The 18,880-nt window shown below is 39.9% G+C and overlaps 1 protein-coding gene across 5 annotated transcripts in view; it reads left to right on the top strand.

Annotated features, from left to right (window-relative positions):
- The first annotated feature begins 871 nt into the window (after positions 1–871).
- The window catches only part of GOLGA4 (golgin A4), a 71,380-nt gene continuing 53,371 nt past the window's right edge, over positions 872–18,880 (top strand). For 3 of the 5 annotated variants that reach the window (XM_075493536.1, XM_075493534.1, XM_075493533.1), the window contains exons 1-3: positions 872–1,192; positions 7,098–7,193; positions 16,809–16,907. In XM_075493536.1, the coding sequence (XP_075349651.1) occupies positions 1,106–1,192; positions 7,098–7,193; positions 16,809–16,907 (282 nt within the window). In that variant the 5' untranslated portion in view covers positions 872–1,105. The remainder of the gene's footprint in view (positions 1,193–7,097; positions 7,194–16,808; positions 16,908–18,880) is intronic. The other 2 variants (XM_075493537.1, XM_075493535.1) reach the window with 1 other exon arrangement.

Below are 18,880 nucleotides of genomic sequence, written 5' to 3'. Positions count from 1 at the left end.
TGTGGTCCCTGTTGCTGGCATTCTGGCAGATCAAGTCTTTGCACTGTTACTGGCATTCTGGCAAACCCCCTGTTACTGGCATTCTGGCAAGTCACGTCCTTGCACTGATTTGCCGTACCCGCCTAAGATGAAAAGATTTATTTGTAGTTACTTAGCCGGCCATCCAGAGCGCAGTCGCTATGGAAGCAAACAACAGAAAACACAAGCGGCCGGACCGAATCACCTCCCGCTGCCTGGCGCAGGTGGAGCTCGCCACGCCCGCTCCTCGCACGTCCCTGCCCGCAGAAACGCGCTCGTTGCCCGTAAGGGTGCACCGGGAGGGGAAGGTTGGGGTGCACCTTCTCCCTTCGTGGCTTTGTGGGGCGCAGGAGCCGGGGGGTGCCGGCCGGCCCGCTGCTGCCGCCCCTGCGGCCTGCCCCCCACACACACCCCGGGGCGGAGCGCCCCGCTGGTGGCGGGGTTTAAGGTAACGATCGCACCGTTACGGCGGCCCCGACACCTCTCACAGCGGCGGAAAGGCGCAGCAAGGCGGCGGCTGTTGCGGTTGTTGTCACCGCTCCGTTGTCCATCCCTCCTGACAGAAAAGCGGTGACTCGACGGCGAGCGAGCAGCGACTCCCCTCCGCCCGCGCTATTCCCAGCACGGCGCCGCCTCCCGCCCCGCGGCCGCCAGGAGGAAGGCGGAGGGAGGCCGGCAGGCATCACCGCCCCGCCGCGGCCCCGGCGCCCAGGCCCAGCCGGGCGGCGGGCGGCACACCGCCAGTGTCCGCCCCCGGGGCGGAGGGGAGGGATGGCGCAGGCAATGCCTTTGGGAAGTTTGTGCCTCGCTGCGCCCCGTACCGTGCCGAGCGCTCGGCTCCACGTTGGCTGCGCAGGCGCAGTAGCCGCGGCGTTCACCTGCTCGGCGGTGGGGGGGACCCAGGAAGGAGAGGCGGCTGCGGCGGCGGCTTCACGGGGCCGGGGCGAGCGGAGCTCGGTCCCAGCACCGCCCTTCTCTCCCCCGGCGCCCCTCGCCCGTTGCGTGGGAGGCGCTGTCTAACCGGCCGGGGGGTCGTACCCCGCTCCCCTCGCTGCCGGCCCCCGACCCCCTCCTCCCTCCCGCCACCATGTTCAAGAAGCTGAAGCAGAAGATCAGCGAGGAGCAGGCGCCGCCGCGCGGGGCGGGGGGGCGCGCGGCCCCCCTCCCGCCGCAGGTACCGCGGGCGTTGGGGAGGGGCGGCGGGGGTGGAGGCGTCCGTCGGGTCGCTGTGGGGGGCCGGGACGGAGGCCTGGGCGGCTTGTAGTGTCCGGCCGGGCGCCGGTGGCATTTCACCCGGAGGGGTGGTGTGTCCGGCGGGGCAGGGCCGCGCTTCGCCCGGGAAGGCCTCGGCGTCCCGCTGACAGTGGGTCGGACCGGTCCCGCCGCCCCGGCCGCGGGGAGGGTGGCGCAGCGCAGGCCTTGGCGTCCTGCGTGTGGTGGCCGGCCGAGGGCTCTGGGATGGGCCGGCTGGCAAGCGCCGCGCCCCGGCTCTCTGTCAGCGCAGGGCGGCTTCGCTGTAACTTTGAAAGCCAACTTCGTTCTTACTGAGCCGCCGCCTGTCCTGGAAGCCTCTCCAGAGCCTTCTGAGAGAGTTCTTCTCTTTGCCCACTCTGCAAAGGCTGTTGTCTGGAGGAATGTAAAAACCCTCTCTTGCTTGAACGTCAAACAGAATGAAACAGAAGTGGGTTTCTTCTTTAGCATTTAAAGGAATGATGCTTTCATGTGCACTGGATAACAATCCAGCATTGAGATCACTAGTTATCTCTTTCTCTCATCTTAATGCTTGTTCTTTCAATTCCTCTAAGTCCCTTCTGTTTTCATCGTTTAGAGGGTTGGTTTGCTTACCTTAACCTTATTCTTGCTTTTTTCAACTGTGGAAAACTTGAGAATATAGTATAAAGCTGAGAGCAAAGCATCTTTTTTTTGTTTAGTCATAATTTAATTGGCCGTTTTTCTCTTATGTGTACTTTCACAAAATTATGATTAGTGTTGGATTCTAGAGACTACTGTTTTTAAATTATAATAATGCACATTAGATAGGACATGGGTGCAGAGTATCTCTGAAAGTGACAGTGGCCAAAAAAAATCTTGTGATGATCTCATGCTTGTGTCAAAGCAGAATAAACTCTCTCTACCAGTTCATTTGGGTAGAAAGACTTTGACAAGTTAACTTTGTATGGGTAAACTCTGTGCTGAAAAAGATAATGTCTGCCTATGTCTCTTTGGCTTTTTGTTGGGTTAAGTATCCTTTGCATCTTGGAATCTAAAAGAATAAAATTGTTGTAAACTCTGTATCATGTAGATGTTAAGCTATAGGCAGGTAATTTTGTTAATTTTACCAATAGGCGATCAGTTGCCTGGGCTTGATCTGAAAGTAATTTGAACCACTGGGAGATCTGACACTGCATAGTCTCAGTATTAGACCATGGTTTCGAAACTGCTGACATTCAGCTATGTAGTATTTTTTAAATCACTCATTTGTCAAATAGAGGCAGTATTTTTGGAAATGCATCTACTGTAAAGCTTTATGTAGCTTGTTGAGTTTTATTTTAAGCCCTTTCATAGTTATTAACTCTGGGTCTTCTCTAGTTAGTGAAGTTAAGTACATTTTTGTCAGTGACAGTTGAGTGCTGTCCTGAATTGCTGTATGTGGTGAACTTCCAGTACAGTGTAACAAAATTGAGCTGCAGAGCTTACTATTTTCAATAAGCAGCAGCTAAATTATGATACCTTGCACACAATATTGTAACCCACTTAGTTCCAGATACTTGGTACGTGTGTTAAAGGGTCGGTACTTGCTGAAAACCAGCCTTGAGAATAAATTTGGGCCTGAGTGCACATGTGCACCCAACAGCGTAATATATTGCAGTCTTTATTTGGCTATTAAAATTGACAAATTTCTTGAAACCTAATACAAGAGCTTATCATAAATGATGCTTTCACCTAGCCTGCTATACTGTGGACAGAGTAGATCATGTAACTCAAGGGTGGACATGAATGGAAAGGCAGAAGCAGAAAATGAGAACAGATTTTTATTTTTGTGTAAAACGGTTGTTTTGCAGTATTGCTTATTGTTCACTTGCTCTCAAGTAACACTAGAGGGAAATTGGAGTTAAATTTGATCTTAAAAGTAAAATAGGCTAGTCTGCTCACTCTTCACATCTCATCTGAAAACGGATTCTGTAAATGAGGAAGGAGCAAGAAGGTTTTGAGGCCTGTAAAATGTACTGGAGTCTTGCAGAGAGTGTGGAATATATTTTGTTACCTTGCTTTTAGTAATTTGGATCCTTAAATGCATTTCACTTATTGGGTACTCTGTCATCATATAGATTATCAGCTACTTTCTATTAAGACATTTTCAAACCAACTTTTCCAAACACTTAACTTTTCATAGTTTTATGAGACTTCTGTTTGCATTCATTTTTGGTCTGTTCTTTCCTATACCCTGTTGTATGGAGGCAGAGACTTGACTCACCATACCCTCTCTGCTCTGTTCATTTCTTCTGCTTTGAGACCTAGAACTTGTCATTTGTACTCTGGTTTGTAGTGTCCAAGACTAAATTTACTGACCTAAGACTGATTAAATCTGGAGGTAAAATTTCTCAAGTGTAACACTTGTTCTGAGGAGGCCTTTGTAGGCCTCCTTCTTTCATATGAACGGTTAGCTAACTGATGTCGTCTGTCAGATAGAGAATACCTGCGCTTTGCCCCTCACAGGCTGAAGAACATCAGTTTCTAACTGCTGACAGGGAGAAAAAAAAATGCTATTCAATTCCAGGTGTCTCAGGCTGAAACTTGTTGAAGATGGTCACCTGACAAATAGGGATGAAGAAAAAGCAGAGACATTCAATGCACTTTTTGCCTCAGTCTTTAATAATACTGATAGATCTTGGGCTGCCTGGTCCCCTGAGTCGGAGGACCATGACTGTGAGAAGTTCTGTGACTTTCCATTTGTGGGCACTGAAATTGTAAGGGACCAGCTGTATCAGCTGAATGTTCACAAGTCAACAAGGCCTGATGGGATTAATCCCAGAGTACTGAAGGAGCTAGCAGATGTTACAGCAGGACCCCACTCAATCATCTACCAAAGGTCTTGGGAGTCTGGAGAGGTCCCTGCTGACTGGAAGCTGGCCAGTGTTATTTCAATTTACAGAAAGGGCGTGAGGGAAGACCCAGGGATCTATAGACCTGTTAGTCTAACCTCAGGACATGGAAAAATTATGGAGAGGATCATACTGAGTACTACTGAAAGACATTTAAAGAATAATGCAATCATCAGGCAAAGTCAGCATGGGTTCACAAAGGGAAAGTCCTGTTCAACTAATTTGATATCCTTCTACAATAGGGTCACCCACCCAGTGGATGAAGGGAAGGCAGTGGATGTAGTTCCTCTGGCTTTCAGTAAGGCTTTTGATACTGTCCCTCCCAGCATTCTTCTGGACAAGTTGTCCAGCTGTGGGATAAGCAGGTACCTGGTGCGCTGGGTGAAGAACTGGCTGAATGGCAGAGCTCAAAGGGTTGTAGTGAATGGGGCTACATCTGGCTGGTGACCAGCCACCAGTGGTGCTCCTCAGGGTTCAATTCTAGGGCCAAACCTGTTCAATATTTTTATCAGTGATCCAAATGCAGGAGATTGTACGTTTGCTGATGATACTGAACTGGGAGGTGCTGTTGACCCTCTCAAGGGACAAAGAGGCCTTGCAGAGGGATCTGGATAGATGGGAGCATTGGGCAATCACCAATGGCATGAAATTGAACAAGAACACATGCCGGATTCTGCACCTGGGATGGAGTAAAGCTGGACACAAGTCTAAATTGGGAGAGCAGTGGCTGGAGAGCCACTGCAGAAAGGGGTCTGGGGGTGCTGGTTGACAGGAGGCTCAACAGGAGTCAGCAGTGTGGCTTGGCAGCCAAGAGGACAAACCGCATCCTGGGGTGCGTCAAACACAGCATAAGCAGCCGGTCAAAAGAGGTGATTATCCCATTGCATTTAGCACTGGCGTGGCCTCACCTTGAGTATTGTGTGTGGTTCTGGGCCCCATAACTTAAAAATGATGTTAGGATACTTGAATGTGTCCCGAGGAGGGCACCAAAGCTGGTGAAGGGCTGGAAGGCATGTCCTCTGAGGAGTGGCTGAGGACATGGGGCTTGTCTAGTTTGGAGAGAAGGAGGCCGAGGGGCGACCTCACTGCTCTCTACAGCTTCCTGAGGAGGGGACGTGGAGAGGGAGGTGCTGATCTCTTCTCCCTGGTACCCGCTGCCAGGACCCGTGGGAATGGCTCAAAGCTGCATCTGTCAGGGGACGTTCAGACTTGACATGAGGAAACATTTCTTTACCGAGAGGGTGGCCAAAGCCTGGAACAGGCTTCCTGCAGAGGTGGTTGATGCCCCAAGCCTGTCAGTGTTGAAGTGGCATTTGGACAATGCCCTTCACACCATGCTTGAACTTTTGGTCAGCCCTGAAGTGGTCAGGCAGTTGGACTAGGTGTTTGTTGTAGGTCCTTTTCAGCTGAACTATGCTATCCTGTTTCATCTTCTCTGTTCTAGCCAACTTCAGTTACATAATCTTTCTGTTAGTTGCAATGAAAATTTGTGCTGCATAGCTTAGTGCCACTGATATGGCTGTAAATTGACAGGAAGTCCGAATGCAGTGCTGAAAACTGTGGAACTATTAAGGGCAGAGTGAAGAGATACATTCATGCTCCATCGAAACAGTAGCACAGTGGTGATGAACGTTTGGAAACAATTTTCCTTCTGCATGGTAAGGGCCGGAAGCAATCCTCTTTAAATCACTGGCATTAGATTAGGCAGTAGGAATGAAAGGAGTAGGCTATTGGTATGAGTAGATCGTTGTTGTTTTCCAAACCCTATGAATACTTTCGGCATGAAATCTTTCAGCAGGACATAGAGCTTTCATGGTGAATGATTATTTGGTACTAGGTGAGGTGTTGAATTTTGAGTTGTATTTTCAGGTGGGAACATTGAGTCCACTTGATCAGACCTGTAACTATGACTGATTTTGGAATAATCTTGTGGTTTGTATGATATTGGAGTATGAATTTGGATTAGTATCCAAACTTTACAAAACACACCCATAGATTTAGGCTATAAAGTGAATATAATTCTCTGAAAAACTGTCTTTTTTTGTAATGGTTTTTCAGTGGTCTGATACTCTGTCAATCACGTTTTAGAACATCCAACTCTTGTCTTGTGAGACAGGCATTTTGCAAGGCAGTGTTTATGTATGCAACCTCAATGATGGTGCTGCAACACAGTATTAAAGGATTTGTGGTAATTACGGTTTTGGCTTTTTGGGGGGGTTTTTTGCTACACTTTGTTCACTCTGGTTATATTGTATAATATACCTAATGAGAGATATTGCTAATTAGTTTCTTTGTACATAAAGGCTTATTGATATTTTAATGTTCATTATATTTATACTGAAATTTTATATTTGAATTCTGAAGTGTGAGGCTGGCAAGCTATGTTTGGGTTGGGTTGGCGTGGCTTGTTGCAACCTCACTCAGCATGAAGTTGTGAAATTTCTTTGAATAGATGTTCAGTGCTGACAGTAACAACAAGTTCTTATTGACATCATAAAATGTGTCATTTTCTTCTGCCCATTTTCTTTGTTTAGATTCAGTTTTATAAGTGGGTTTTTTTTTCTTGTTTTTGTTAATTTCTTAAAGGAATCAGATGGTATTCCGTATGTAAATGCTTGAATCCCTGTCAGTTTGCAAAACTTTTAAACCTTAAGCAACTGTACTATGTTGCTAAAGTATTAGGAAGCTTGAGTTTCAAATCTGGTCTAAGAGGACAGTGGTCAGAACTAATCAAAATAACTAATTTTGTTGCATGCTCTTGTGGCTGATTAATGACATATTCTGCTCTGGAGACTTTGTAGTAAGGTAGAACTTGCTAGACAGTACGTGGAACTGGTTGTTTTCTTTAAAAGGAAGATCTAGACCAGGCTTTACTGAGATGTTATAGTTAGTAATTGTTGAAGTAAATTATGATACAGAATAATTAGTTCTGGATGTAATATTATTACTTGTTGATACATGTGATCTCTGTGTTAGGTCCCTTCCAAATCCCCTCCACCAACTGGCAACAGAAGCAGGACATCTTCGTTTACAGATCAGAATGATGAAGGCACTTTAACACCAGACAAAGAGGTCAGTTGAGAACTGTTTTTCAGTGTTTTTCAACTTTAACTTTAAAAAAAAAAAAAAATCTAACTTTGTGTCGTTGATTAACTTTTTTTTTTTGATTCTTCAGTCTCACTATTTTCTGTGCATTTATAGATTTTAATAGTCTAATTTTTAGGTTAAACACTGAAGTGTTTAATATTAGTAAAACAGACCTTTAAGCTGTAGTGGTTAACCCCCAGATTAGGAAACCTTTTAAGTCCTTCTTCAGGTGTTAAAAATCTTAGCCCTAAACTGAACTCAGTGAGATAGTAGGACAGAAGTTACATTCAGAGAAACTAACTTTGTGTTTTATGCCCCTTTTGGTTCAAAAGTTGGGGGAATCTGGTTAACTGGACAGGTAACTTGAGGTGGATAAGCCTAAAGGCTTAAAGTGAGCCCTTGTGAATGTTTCTAACCATACCAGTAATAATTATCAAATTTAACACCACTACCACCACCACCCCCAAAGAACCCCTGAGAAAACAAAAAAACCAAACAACAAACCAAACTGAATCTAAATTATCAATCATAAAATATCATTAAAATCACTGTCAGGATGATGGGTAACCATGACTTGCATAATAGAGCAAACAGAGGAGATAATCCAGACTCATCTTTTTTCATATTGAGTACTATTGCTTTTTTGAAGTGGCTTGATTAAAACAGAAAAAACAATCAAACAAAAAAAGCCCTGACTTAGTGAGCATGAAAATAGGCCGGTGGAGTAAAGCAGGGAACTTCTGTGATTCTGTGAACTTTGTCAGAGGAAATGTTGAGTTCCTAGCCAGAAAATTCAGTTGCTGGGTTTTGCTACAAAAAAGATGTGTTTTCTTGCAGTGGGACAATCCACTTTAATTTTTAACACCACGTTTTCTTCAGGAGATTATAAGCTATACCTGAAATTTGTCTTATATTCCATTATGAACACTACCAGTGATTACAGCTTGGCAGTTTGCTTCCTGCAATGATAATAGAAATGAAAGGAAGAGTACCTCATGATTTTGTTTTGTATTTTGGAAATGCAGTATTGAATTTTCTAATAAATGCTTATTTTCTCTACTGTTTTTTTTATATGTGTGTATATATATATCTATGCATGTGTAATGACTTCCCTCTGTCCCTGGAGAGAGGTTTTCTTTTAACTGATGCTCCAAAATGTCAGCAAGCAGTGTCACCCAGGATAAATTACCAGTGTCACCAGGAGAGTTTGCTGGGTGTTTTTTTTTTTTTTTCTTTTTTTTTGGGGGGGGGAAAAACAACCTGTGTTTCTATTCTTAATGCAGACTATAGAAGTGGCATATTGCTGCATGAGACCTACCACTGTGGCCTAGAAGGAATGAGTTGGTGCCGAGTTGGTGTCACCCATGACCAGTGCAAACATAAAGATTTATTTTATTTTTATATTTTTATTTTATTTATTTTATTTTATTTTATGTATCCCTTGTAGAACGTGCTAGAGGTTAAAGGACTGATTTGGCCAAGGTTTTCAGACTTCTTAAGCAGCAAAAGCTTAGTGGAATATGAAATATTGAAGCCATGAGACACAGTGATGTTCCTCTGTGCGACTGATTCACTGTTTTTTGTCTGTCATTAACTTGGTGCTGCCTACATAAAAGGAAGAAATCTGCGTGTCTCTTTTCAGTGGGAAATAAAGGGAAAGATTAAGTGGTAACACTCCTCATCCCTTTTATTATAAAAGTACCAACTGCTTTTCTGCTCAAATAGTGTAACTCACACATTGAGTGAAAGGCAGAATACTTTTCCTTAACTTGTATTTATTTTTGAGGATGTCTACTTTTATTCCAGATCTGAAAAAGGTTTGTGAGCCTGAAAGCTTATCTTCTTTTTCAGTTTTATCAATTGATTTAGTAAAAAATACTAGCTCTCTTCACAATTCAGATAACATATTTAAAAAATAAATACATTTCCAAATGTTGGGTGCTACTGATATGTCACCTGTATGTATCAATGCTTTCTATAGTGTTCATCATTTCTATGGAGAACTACTTTTTGCCTTGTACTGCTTCATTAGGTATATGTTGCTCCCCAGCAGACTGCTTTTTCAGGCTGCTTTTCCAGACAAGCAGGAGAAGCAAAGAATTCCCCACAGGACATGACAAGTTATGTTGGAAGAACGTTATACTCTAAATACAGTGGTTACACTGGAATCATCAGAGAGGCAGAAAGATAAATAAGATTAAGAATGGAAACAGAGTACTAAAGTGACCTTAGATTTACAGTTATCCTTGGGCTTAGGGAACTGCTATGAGAATTTTACTTGTGAAACATATCCTGTAATTAGAAATTCAGAAAGTAGTGAAGCTGCTAAGGGAGTGAAAATACCTTCTTTTTTTGTAAGGAGTGGTGTTATGTCAAATGGAAAATCTTACTAAAATAAAGATAAATTTAAATGATCAAGATATGAAATCTACTTCCTCCAAATATTTCTCATGAATGTTAACAGAATGATTAAAACCAAACTGTCTTTGAAATTTGTTTGTTGGATTAGATTTTCATAAAATTCAGTTCAGTGGCACTATTACTATGCTTTAAAAAAGATGCAGATATTACATACTATCTCTGAAAATACATGCCCTGATTATATGGGTGCATTATGTCTTTTAGAGGGTGTTTTTTGCAGTGTTCTCATTAGATCAGGCAGATGTTTTATGTACAGGTGTCAGTGCCAATGGCATTACAATGAACTGCAGTTCGACAACATTTAATACACTGAAAATGTTTGGTTTTTGAAGAGTATCATACGCTAAAACATTCTTGCAGTATGTGAATAATTGCTAACCCTTTTGGTACTGAAAGCTAAGCAAAATTACAGTGTTTCATAGTTCTCTTGTACGTTCTCTGTCCTCCCTCTGGGCTACTACATTTTAGTATGTCTTTAACAGATCATGTTTTCGGATTTTTAGTGCTGTAATATCAAAGTTGCAAGTATTGCATGTGAAGGCTTTGATTTAAACTCAGAGTATTTTTAGAATAAAACAATTTCAGAGTGAATTACGGTTGTAAATGACAGCATTAGTCTGATCAAAGAATTATAATAAAATGTCAGGCAAACTGCTTTATATTCTGCAATTATAAGATTTTTTTTATTTTTCAAAATTCCAAAGCATTCTCAGTTTAAAACCAAACAAACAAAAAACTAGTATGCTTCATTCATGGAATACTAGGTAAGTTTCTTTTTCATGCCCACTTTCTTCAGCTTCTCTTTTAGTGGAGCTGTGGATCTCCAGAGGCAGTGTTACAGAGCAGCTCATAATTTTTTCGTGTATAAGGAAAAAGCAGTCTGTCTAGTTCTGTATTCTGTTCTTGCAAGTAGACCATGAAATATCACGACAGTGTGAGGTAAAAGCATATATTGGTACTGCCATAGAGCTTCTTCAGACAACTTGCATATCAGATGCTTTCTGAGTTGGTCTTGGTGCCATTTGAAACAGCCCTGGATGATTAAAACATGCTTACTTAGTGCTTCCAGTCTTTTCTAGGGAAGAATAGTGTTTAGTTTTCAAACTGTTACTGCGTTGACTCTTGAACAGAATTTGAGGTGGAATACATCGATCATATTCGGTATAGTTCCTAGAAGTTCAAATTTCAAGTTTCTGTTCTAAAATATACTTATTTACAAGTCAGGCCCACCTGCAGAAGGTAACAAAGCTAGTTTGGAGCCATCAACTCAGAGCAAACAGCTGATAGCTTGCTGTGGATGACCTACCAGTCATGCAGATCCAAATATCACTCACATCCTCATGAGTGTTATGGAAGTGACAGCAGAGCACAATATTTATAGCTCTTCTTAGAGCTAAAGATAAACTAGCCAAGGTACTTTTCAGTCTCACTTTAGTGCTATATAATGACTGTGTTTTTAAATTAATTGAAATGTTTTTCTAGCGTGGGCTATTAATAAAGCAGGACAAGTAAAGCTGAAATAGTATTCTTTCAGTAGTTTTGTTAATGCTGCATCTTTCCTGTATTCATGTACTTAATTTGAAGTACTTCTAAATAGATGTTACCATGCAAAGATGGTAGTGGTTCAGATGTGTCTATATTTTTTTCCTTTCTCACATGCAAATTTAAACCTAAATTTTGGAGGCTGTATAACCTAGTTTGTATCTAAAGCCTGGATTTTACAACTCCTGATGCATACACCAGTATATTTAGATTGCTCATCACAATGAAAAACAAACCAGAAGAGAGTTGTGTGTGATTTCTGCACTACCTCTTTCTGAAAATGCAGTTCTGCACTCTTAGATTCTGGGGCTTTTTTTAATTGCAGAGAGAAACCTTGAACATTCAGCTCTTCAGTTTTTCCTATTCCCTGATCACAGTAGGGATGAGGCATAAAAGGTTATGTTGCAAATTGCACACACCTTCTATAAATAAATGTTTGTGTAAATCGGCAAATTGCTGAATTATTCACAACTTTTTTCTGGCATTCCCCAACTTGGACAAATAACCACATTTATTTATTTGTTTGTTTGTTTTACTGTGGGGAATGAGTTACTTGTCAGTAAAGTTGAAACTCTAAACCTTTAGCCTGATAGCTGACATCCCCCAGCTCCTTGAACTAGATGAGCAAATACTAGCTTGTCTCTTAGACAAGCTAATAGTCTGATCCCTTTCCCTCTGTCTTACTGTGCTTGTATACAACATAGCAAAACTGTCCGCGTACAATTATAGAAGCTTTTAAGCATTAATGTACTACAAATGCACATATACCGTGATGCACTTTGCGAACAAAATGTATGATTTTTCAAATTTGCTTGATAAAAGGTTAATCTGAAATTTGGAACTGCTGATTCTCTTTTTTTTTTTTTTTTTTTTTCCTGGAAGGGAATAATGACTGCCTTTGGCAATCAAACATGTATTATATGTATGTAACATGCATTGATTCAACTACTGCCATCTCCAGAGCAATGAGACTTGGGTTGAACTCTAATCCCTATTAAATTCTGTTTTTTGTTTCACAACATGTTAAGGAAGCCCTTTGATCTAGGGATCACATGTACTTTGGCCTTCATGCCCCACTCATCAGAATCTTAACAAAGAAAGATATGAGCATGGTAATTCTTCAGAGGGAGAAGGAGTAGCAAGAGTAATATGAACACAGTTGGTTCTGGAGTTCAGAAAGTCCATAAAGAACAAGTAACGCTGCTTAACTTAGGCCAAACTTGAGGGCTACAAAAACGGTTCAGAATTTTGGAAATACAAAGGTTATTTTTTAAAAATAACTTTATGTATTGTTCTTTGATAATACTGAACGAAACATAGCATCATCTGGTGTCTGGCTTCGTCACCTAATTTACCGCATTTGTAACTTTCTCTCCAAGATAGAAATGTTTGTTGGTTGGTAAGATTTTACTTGCAAAAAAAAGAATAGTAGTTCAATATTGTGGGAGAAGATCAGCAATGTCATAGCCTTAATTTGGTGCCTGAGATTAAGGTCAGTATGGGGTAGGGAGTTCATTTATCCTGGAGTATGTTTGAAACAGAATGTTGAAAGATCTTCGTAGGTTTTCTATAGCAAGCTTCAAGTGTGATTTGATGGCATTCAGAGGATTAGAGAAGGTTAGTTAAAGGATTATTTACATCTTTGCACATTCTGTCTGTTTTCAGTATGCTTCAGCCCAGTTGGATTCTCTGCTTGTCTAGTTTTGTTCATTACTAGCATACTGCTAATGTGGTGCTAGTGATACATTAGACAGTATAGCACCAGGTATGTTTAATGTTTCTGAAGCTACTAAGATAATTTGGAGTGGGTTTTAGGCCAGATCCTGAAGTGCGAGAATCCATTGTGGAAATATTTATATCTGTTTAATTTTGGCAGACTAGCGGGTTGTTTCTTGCCTTTTTTCCAGTCATAGGTGAATAATTTTTAGTGACTTTTAATACCTCCTCCGCCCCAAGTTAACTAGATAGCTACTTTTAAAGTCATACTGAATAGTTCATTAAAAAAAATGAAAAGTGCAGATAAAAACACATGTATATATTGGAAAGCATTAGGTAGTGTAATTAGAGGACTCATTAGACAGCTCTGCCTATAATTTAGCTGTAAAAATGTAGCAGGTAATGAGCTGCTAGAGTAACAAAAATACTGTGAGCAAGTACTTAAATATTTTCATTGTTGGGCACCCAACATCTGAGAATGGAGAATGAACTCACTAATGAGAAGATGCAGCCAGTTTTAAATGTGCTAAGGAAATAACCACCCTTGGACCATGACTGAGTATATTCTGTCTTTGGTAGCTATTTGAAGTGTGAAACTCTTGACTTGGCTACTGGGGAGGAAATATTTTGCGATTTCATTTTGACACAGTGATTACTGGTCTGCCTCAGTATTGTTATCTTCTGCCCTTCTTTATTTGTAGGGTTGGCTCCTTCCCTTTTGTGCTTGCCTTACTCAAGCAACAGTAGGGTGAAGCTGAGATGATTTAGTGATGTTCTTGCATCAGAGTGTTGGCTAACATCTGTGAAACTCAACAGTATTGTTAATTGCATTCTACTGTTTGTGTGAGTTATGACAGAGACCCTGGAGTTGTATGTTTGCAAACTCAAGCAGTACTGCATCAATTTATATTCATAAGCTTTTTTTCTTTCTTTTTCTCAAAACCATAACAGTTAGTAATGTGGATTGGCATATTTTAAGCTGTGGATAGCTTGGATCTGATCTTACTAAAAAGGAGTTACATACACTGCCTATCACTTGCCTACCAGGTAGTTTGAGTGAATTTTTAAAATTAACTCTTTCCATTGTTTAAAGCTCTTTGTCATCTTACCCATAAATTTTGGGGTTTGTAATTTATGTTTTGTGAAAGACTTAGTAAGCCTCCTGTTACAACTTGGCTGCAGTGATACGATTATGGACTTCAGGGGATGATTGAAAATATAACGATTCATGGATGCTGAACATACTGACAGTCCAATTTTTTTTTTTAATTTTGGGTGAAGAATTATAACTTGTTAGAGATTAAATAGGAATTCTTTTTAATGGAAGCTGCTTGGTGTACTGTTTAATGGATTAGGATTAAGCAAAATAATGCTATGGTGAAATATCACAACAATATTTTGAGAAGCAAACATTAGCATACTGTTACTATGAAGAGATAGTTTGAACCGTCTGTTATTCCTGAAGTTCTTGATGGTCATGTTTTTAAAAGTGACTTAACTAAGCTGAAGATAATATATGTTACATGTTGAAAATGTTCGTATCTTTTGGTTAATAATATTTGCCATAATCCATTTATGAGTGCTTTTTAAACTGTTTCATCATCTTAACTGGTTTTCTCTAAACATACAAAGTAATTTTTATCTTAAAGATTTCATCATTTTATTTGTGGTTGAGAATTTGTGTGCTTCTAATTCACGAGACTGTCAGGCTTGTTTGTAGTACTGCTGCTGTATATTTGTACACATAGTATTTGTACATAGTAGTTATAATTTTTTTTTTTTTTCTGGCATATACCCTTTCAAGAGGTATGTGTACAAAATGCATAGCACTGTCAAGGCTATAAGCTTCTACAACCATCACCACTTAACGAAGATTTTCTGGAATCATTAACACTTGTCAGCTTCCCTATTTTTGTTTTGCCTAAAAGGTCAGATGAGGGAAGAAATTTACATGGGTTTTACACCCTTGAATAAATATATAGCAGGAGCTTTATCACAGCTTGCTCTTAGGAATTATACTTCTAACAGGCTGAGAGAGAGGGACTGGTGACCAGTCTGACCAGTCTCAGCATGTCGTTGCAGCCACAGTGGATGCATTGGGCAAGTGTGTCCAGGCCAGGGGGAAGAAGATTGGGAGCAGGAGAAATGGGACCATCTCTTTTGTTAGCAGCTCGTGTTTGTAGTAGCTGAGAAGTGAGAAGCTTCACCTGAGTTTCTTGGACCTAGCTAGTTCTTGGCAAATCAAGTAAACTATTGGAGCACTTGTCCCATGCCAGCTTTGGGAATGCTATGACAAGGGCAGCTGAATAATAGAAGTCAGAATTAATTGCCACTGTACTTACCAGTTTGAGAAGTAAAAGTTGGGCATAAATTTTAGAATTAGTGCTCTGCAGATACCCTCTCTGTAAAGACAGTTCACAGTGTTGTAGTGTGGTGGGGTTTTTTTTGTTTGGTTTGGTGTTTTTGACCATGAACCAAAGCTTCTTTCCCTTTGTAGCTCTAGAAGGTCTTCTGATATAATTAGCAGGATTCTCCAGCAATGGACATTTGTACTAGAGGGGTGTGTATATGTGTATATATATATACATATATCATATAGTGACTCAAATAGGAGGCAATAAAAGCACATTGTTTGGGTTTTTATTTTGCTTTGTTTTCTGCAGGATTGGTAATTTATATCTCAGTTACTCAGGTTTTTCAGTAATTATTTGGGGTTTTTTTTCAGTGTAGAAATATATTAGAGAAAAGACATAAGGAGTCAGTACTGATATTCAGAGGCTATTGTGTATGGCTGTCACTGAACTTCAAGCACTTAATACATTTTCTGAGAGGGTTTTGTGGACAGAAATTGCAAGTCATGTAGCATTCCAGTTCTTACACAAGAAAATATTTTTCCTCTCTCAATGTGAATTTATGTAATTTATCTACTGGAGCACTGGAGTCAGTGTAACGGTCATGAAAAAAATTATCAAACTCTAACTTACATTGTAATAGATTTGATTCCTAAAAATACTATTTAGTAACTTGAAATAAAACAAAATTGTTCTGAAATAATGAGAAAGAAAAACCGTATCATGTTTTGGTTCAGTCAGCAGACAGCACAGTTCTGAAATCTCAGGCTATAAGAAAGTTGAACCTTGAAGTTTTGTGTGTGAGTAAAATCATGAGAGGAATATTTTTTGAAATCTGTTACAGCATCCTAACAGCATTAGGATTGCATTAAATTACATGTATATATCCAGTTTGAATTCAAATTCCAGCCTCTTTCTCTCCATTTTTTTTTGTCTCTAGGAATTTAAATCTCTTCTTTGATACTGACTTGATAAAATGTTAATTCAACTTGTAGTGTTTTTACAAAATAGTCTGCTAGTAGTTTGAAAAATTTTGTAAGGAATTTATTTTTTTTTTTAATGGAGTTAGAATTCTAGTGTATAAGAGCACTAGAAGATAAATAGTCAAAAGCATGCAATTTATATTGTTTATAACTGAAATACTGATAGAATTTTTAGAATAATGAGTTTTTCACACGTAACTGAGAGCAAAGAAGGCTTAGTGGTATCTGAAGATAAGTCATCCACAGAAGTTAAAAAAAATTACAGTATCGGTGCCTGAAATATTGTCTTTATCTTTGGCTAAACTAGGATCTTTTTTTTAATTGTGTGTTTCTTTACTAGGATCTTTTTTTTAATTGTGTGTTTCTTTACTTCTAAATGATCAAAACTGTATTTTGGCTGTTCTGAAATGATCTAATGCATATTTTCTGGTTATGTCCTGCCTTTATCAATTTCTGTTGTCTCATAAACTGCTGTATTGTTTTATGATGTTTTTAATAGTGTGGAAAAATTGAGTGAAATTGTGCAAAGTTCTTTACCTTATTGCTTGATTTATTTTCATTTTCCTACTTTTTGCATTGAATGACAGCTGTTAGCCGGGATGATAGCAGAACCTGCTTTTCTCTCTGAGTATACTATCTTTGCTTTGGATCCCACCAAACAACCTAAGCCACAGAGTGACGGTGTGGTGAGTCCTCCCACCCCTCTTAGTGATGCCTTTAGCAGGGGGAGGAGAATACTGTACTAGACGGCAAACCTAGTGTTGCTTGTGGCTTGTTCTCACAAAGGCATCTATCTTAACTACCCTGTTGCTAACCCTGCACTAAATTTCACTGAGGTAGTACCTGATAGCTCCTGGCTGGTGTGCTGTATGATGTGAATTTATTGTAACATAAAAAAATTAACACGTTTTCTGTTATACAGGTAACCATACTCTACACAAGTTTTAAATAATTGGTGCACAAGTTTGTACGTTTGTTGCTTAGAATTCATTAATGTGATTGAGTCTTCCTCTTCATTTTTATGTATGTCTATGTATTTCAAGATAAATGAATATGATAAACATTGAGATTGTTTTTGTCTAAAAATTACATGCTTTTTGCTGTGTACAGTGGAAGCCTCACAATATCATTTACTACTAATGGTAGCAGGAAATAATTATCTCACATAGACACTGAAATTCAGCTACTTCTAGTTGGTAACCTGGCAGCTGTTATTGTGAAGATAAATAGTTGGGGATTTTTAATAATTAGATTTTAAATATCTATTTCTTTGTCTGGAAACGTTGTTTTCATAATATACAAGTGGAGAAGCTCAGTGAGAAGAGAACAAGGAGTGGAGAAAAAGAAGCAGGCAGAGGGAGGAAAGCAGCCTTCTACTTTAACATACGCACATATAAACCTGTATTCTTCTCATTATTGTCACAGGACTGGGATGGCATCTTTCACATGCTTCAGAGGCATGGCATTTCTGAGTCTGTAGTGATTCAAAACCCAGTGTTTTTTTTAAAGGATCCCAGCTCATCCTCATGCTTCATGATTACTTAGCTTTTCCAGTTTAGCAAGTGCTTTTTTGCTTTCACACAGAGGCTGAAAATGACAAGTCACTGAAAACTATAGCAGGATAGAAATTTGATAAGCAGATGGACATAGTACAACACGCCACGTTGTGTTGGACTTGTCTCTCTCGAGCTAAGCAAGATTGGACTGAAACAGTGATTCAGAATGTGATCTGTGGAAAGTCTTCATCTGTTGTAAAGGATTATGCTTGTGTAGAGCATGCCCTCAGAGCACAGATTCATTACTAGCTCAGTCATGGTGTTCTCAAGATTGAGCTTTTTGATGGGGAGCAAAGAGGACATTCAGATTGTGCTGAAATGTGTAGTTCTGAAATAGTTACAATTTTTTTTTTTCTTTCCAGTTCTAGGTATTTTGACCACATTCCAGGACCAGTGATCACTACTTAAAGTTTCACTGCAAATTTAATTAAGTTTTTCTACACTTACAGCAGTGAACAGTTGTGGGCTGTTTTTCACTACACTACAGAATATGCCTAGTACAGTTGCATTTCAAAAAACATAATTCTCTGAATGCTCAAATGTTGTCTTTATATTATCTTTTAGTATATACTTTAGTGGCAGGAATCACTGACTTGCATATTTATATGACTATAGACTGCATACATAGCAGATAATTATAATGTAAGAGTTATTGTTACCAATGCGTATGAATAATACATGACCTGTAAAACTGATTTTATTCTCTGAACTTTTTGAAAGCTCTAGAGCTGTACTCTCACAGTAAGAATTGGGGGGGGGAGGAAATAATGATTTAAAAGTTTAAAGGGAAGAGGAGAGCTGATTATATACGAATATATACTAAAAAAACCCATTACATATGTTTGGGAAACCTAGGTAAACTAAAGATGCAGGAGAGGGAAAGTTTCATCAACACACACAAATATGTATTAATTCTGCTAAAACAGACCAGTATTTTAACTGTGTGTGCAAGTGATGTGTGATCCAAGAAAGTGAGCATCATAGAGAAGTGACTGTAATTGTGGATTTTTTGGCATAGGTGAAGTTAGTATAAACTCTTTACTAACTAAGCTACATGAGTTTTGTTGCATGAAGAAACAGTTCAAATATTCTTGTATAGAGAG

This window comes from Mycteria americana, chromosome 2, assembly GCF_035582795.1.
Source record: "Mycteria americana isolate JAX WOST 10 ecotype Jacksonville Zoo and Gardens chromosome 2, USCA_MyAme_1.0, whole genome shotgun sequence".
NCBI classification, from domain to species: domain Eukaryota; kingdom Metazoa; phylum Chordata; class Aves; order Ciconiiformes; family Ciconiidae; genus Mycteria; species Mycteria americana.
The sequence above is the reverse complement of the archived record's forward strand: the minus strand, read 5'-3'. Positions and strand labels throughout refer to the sequence as shown.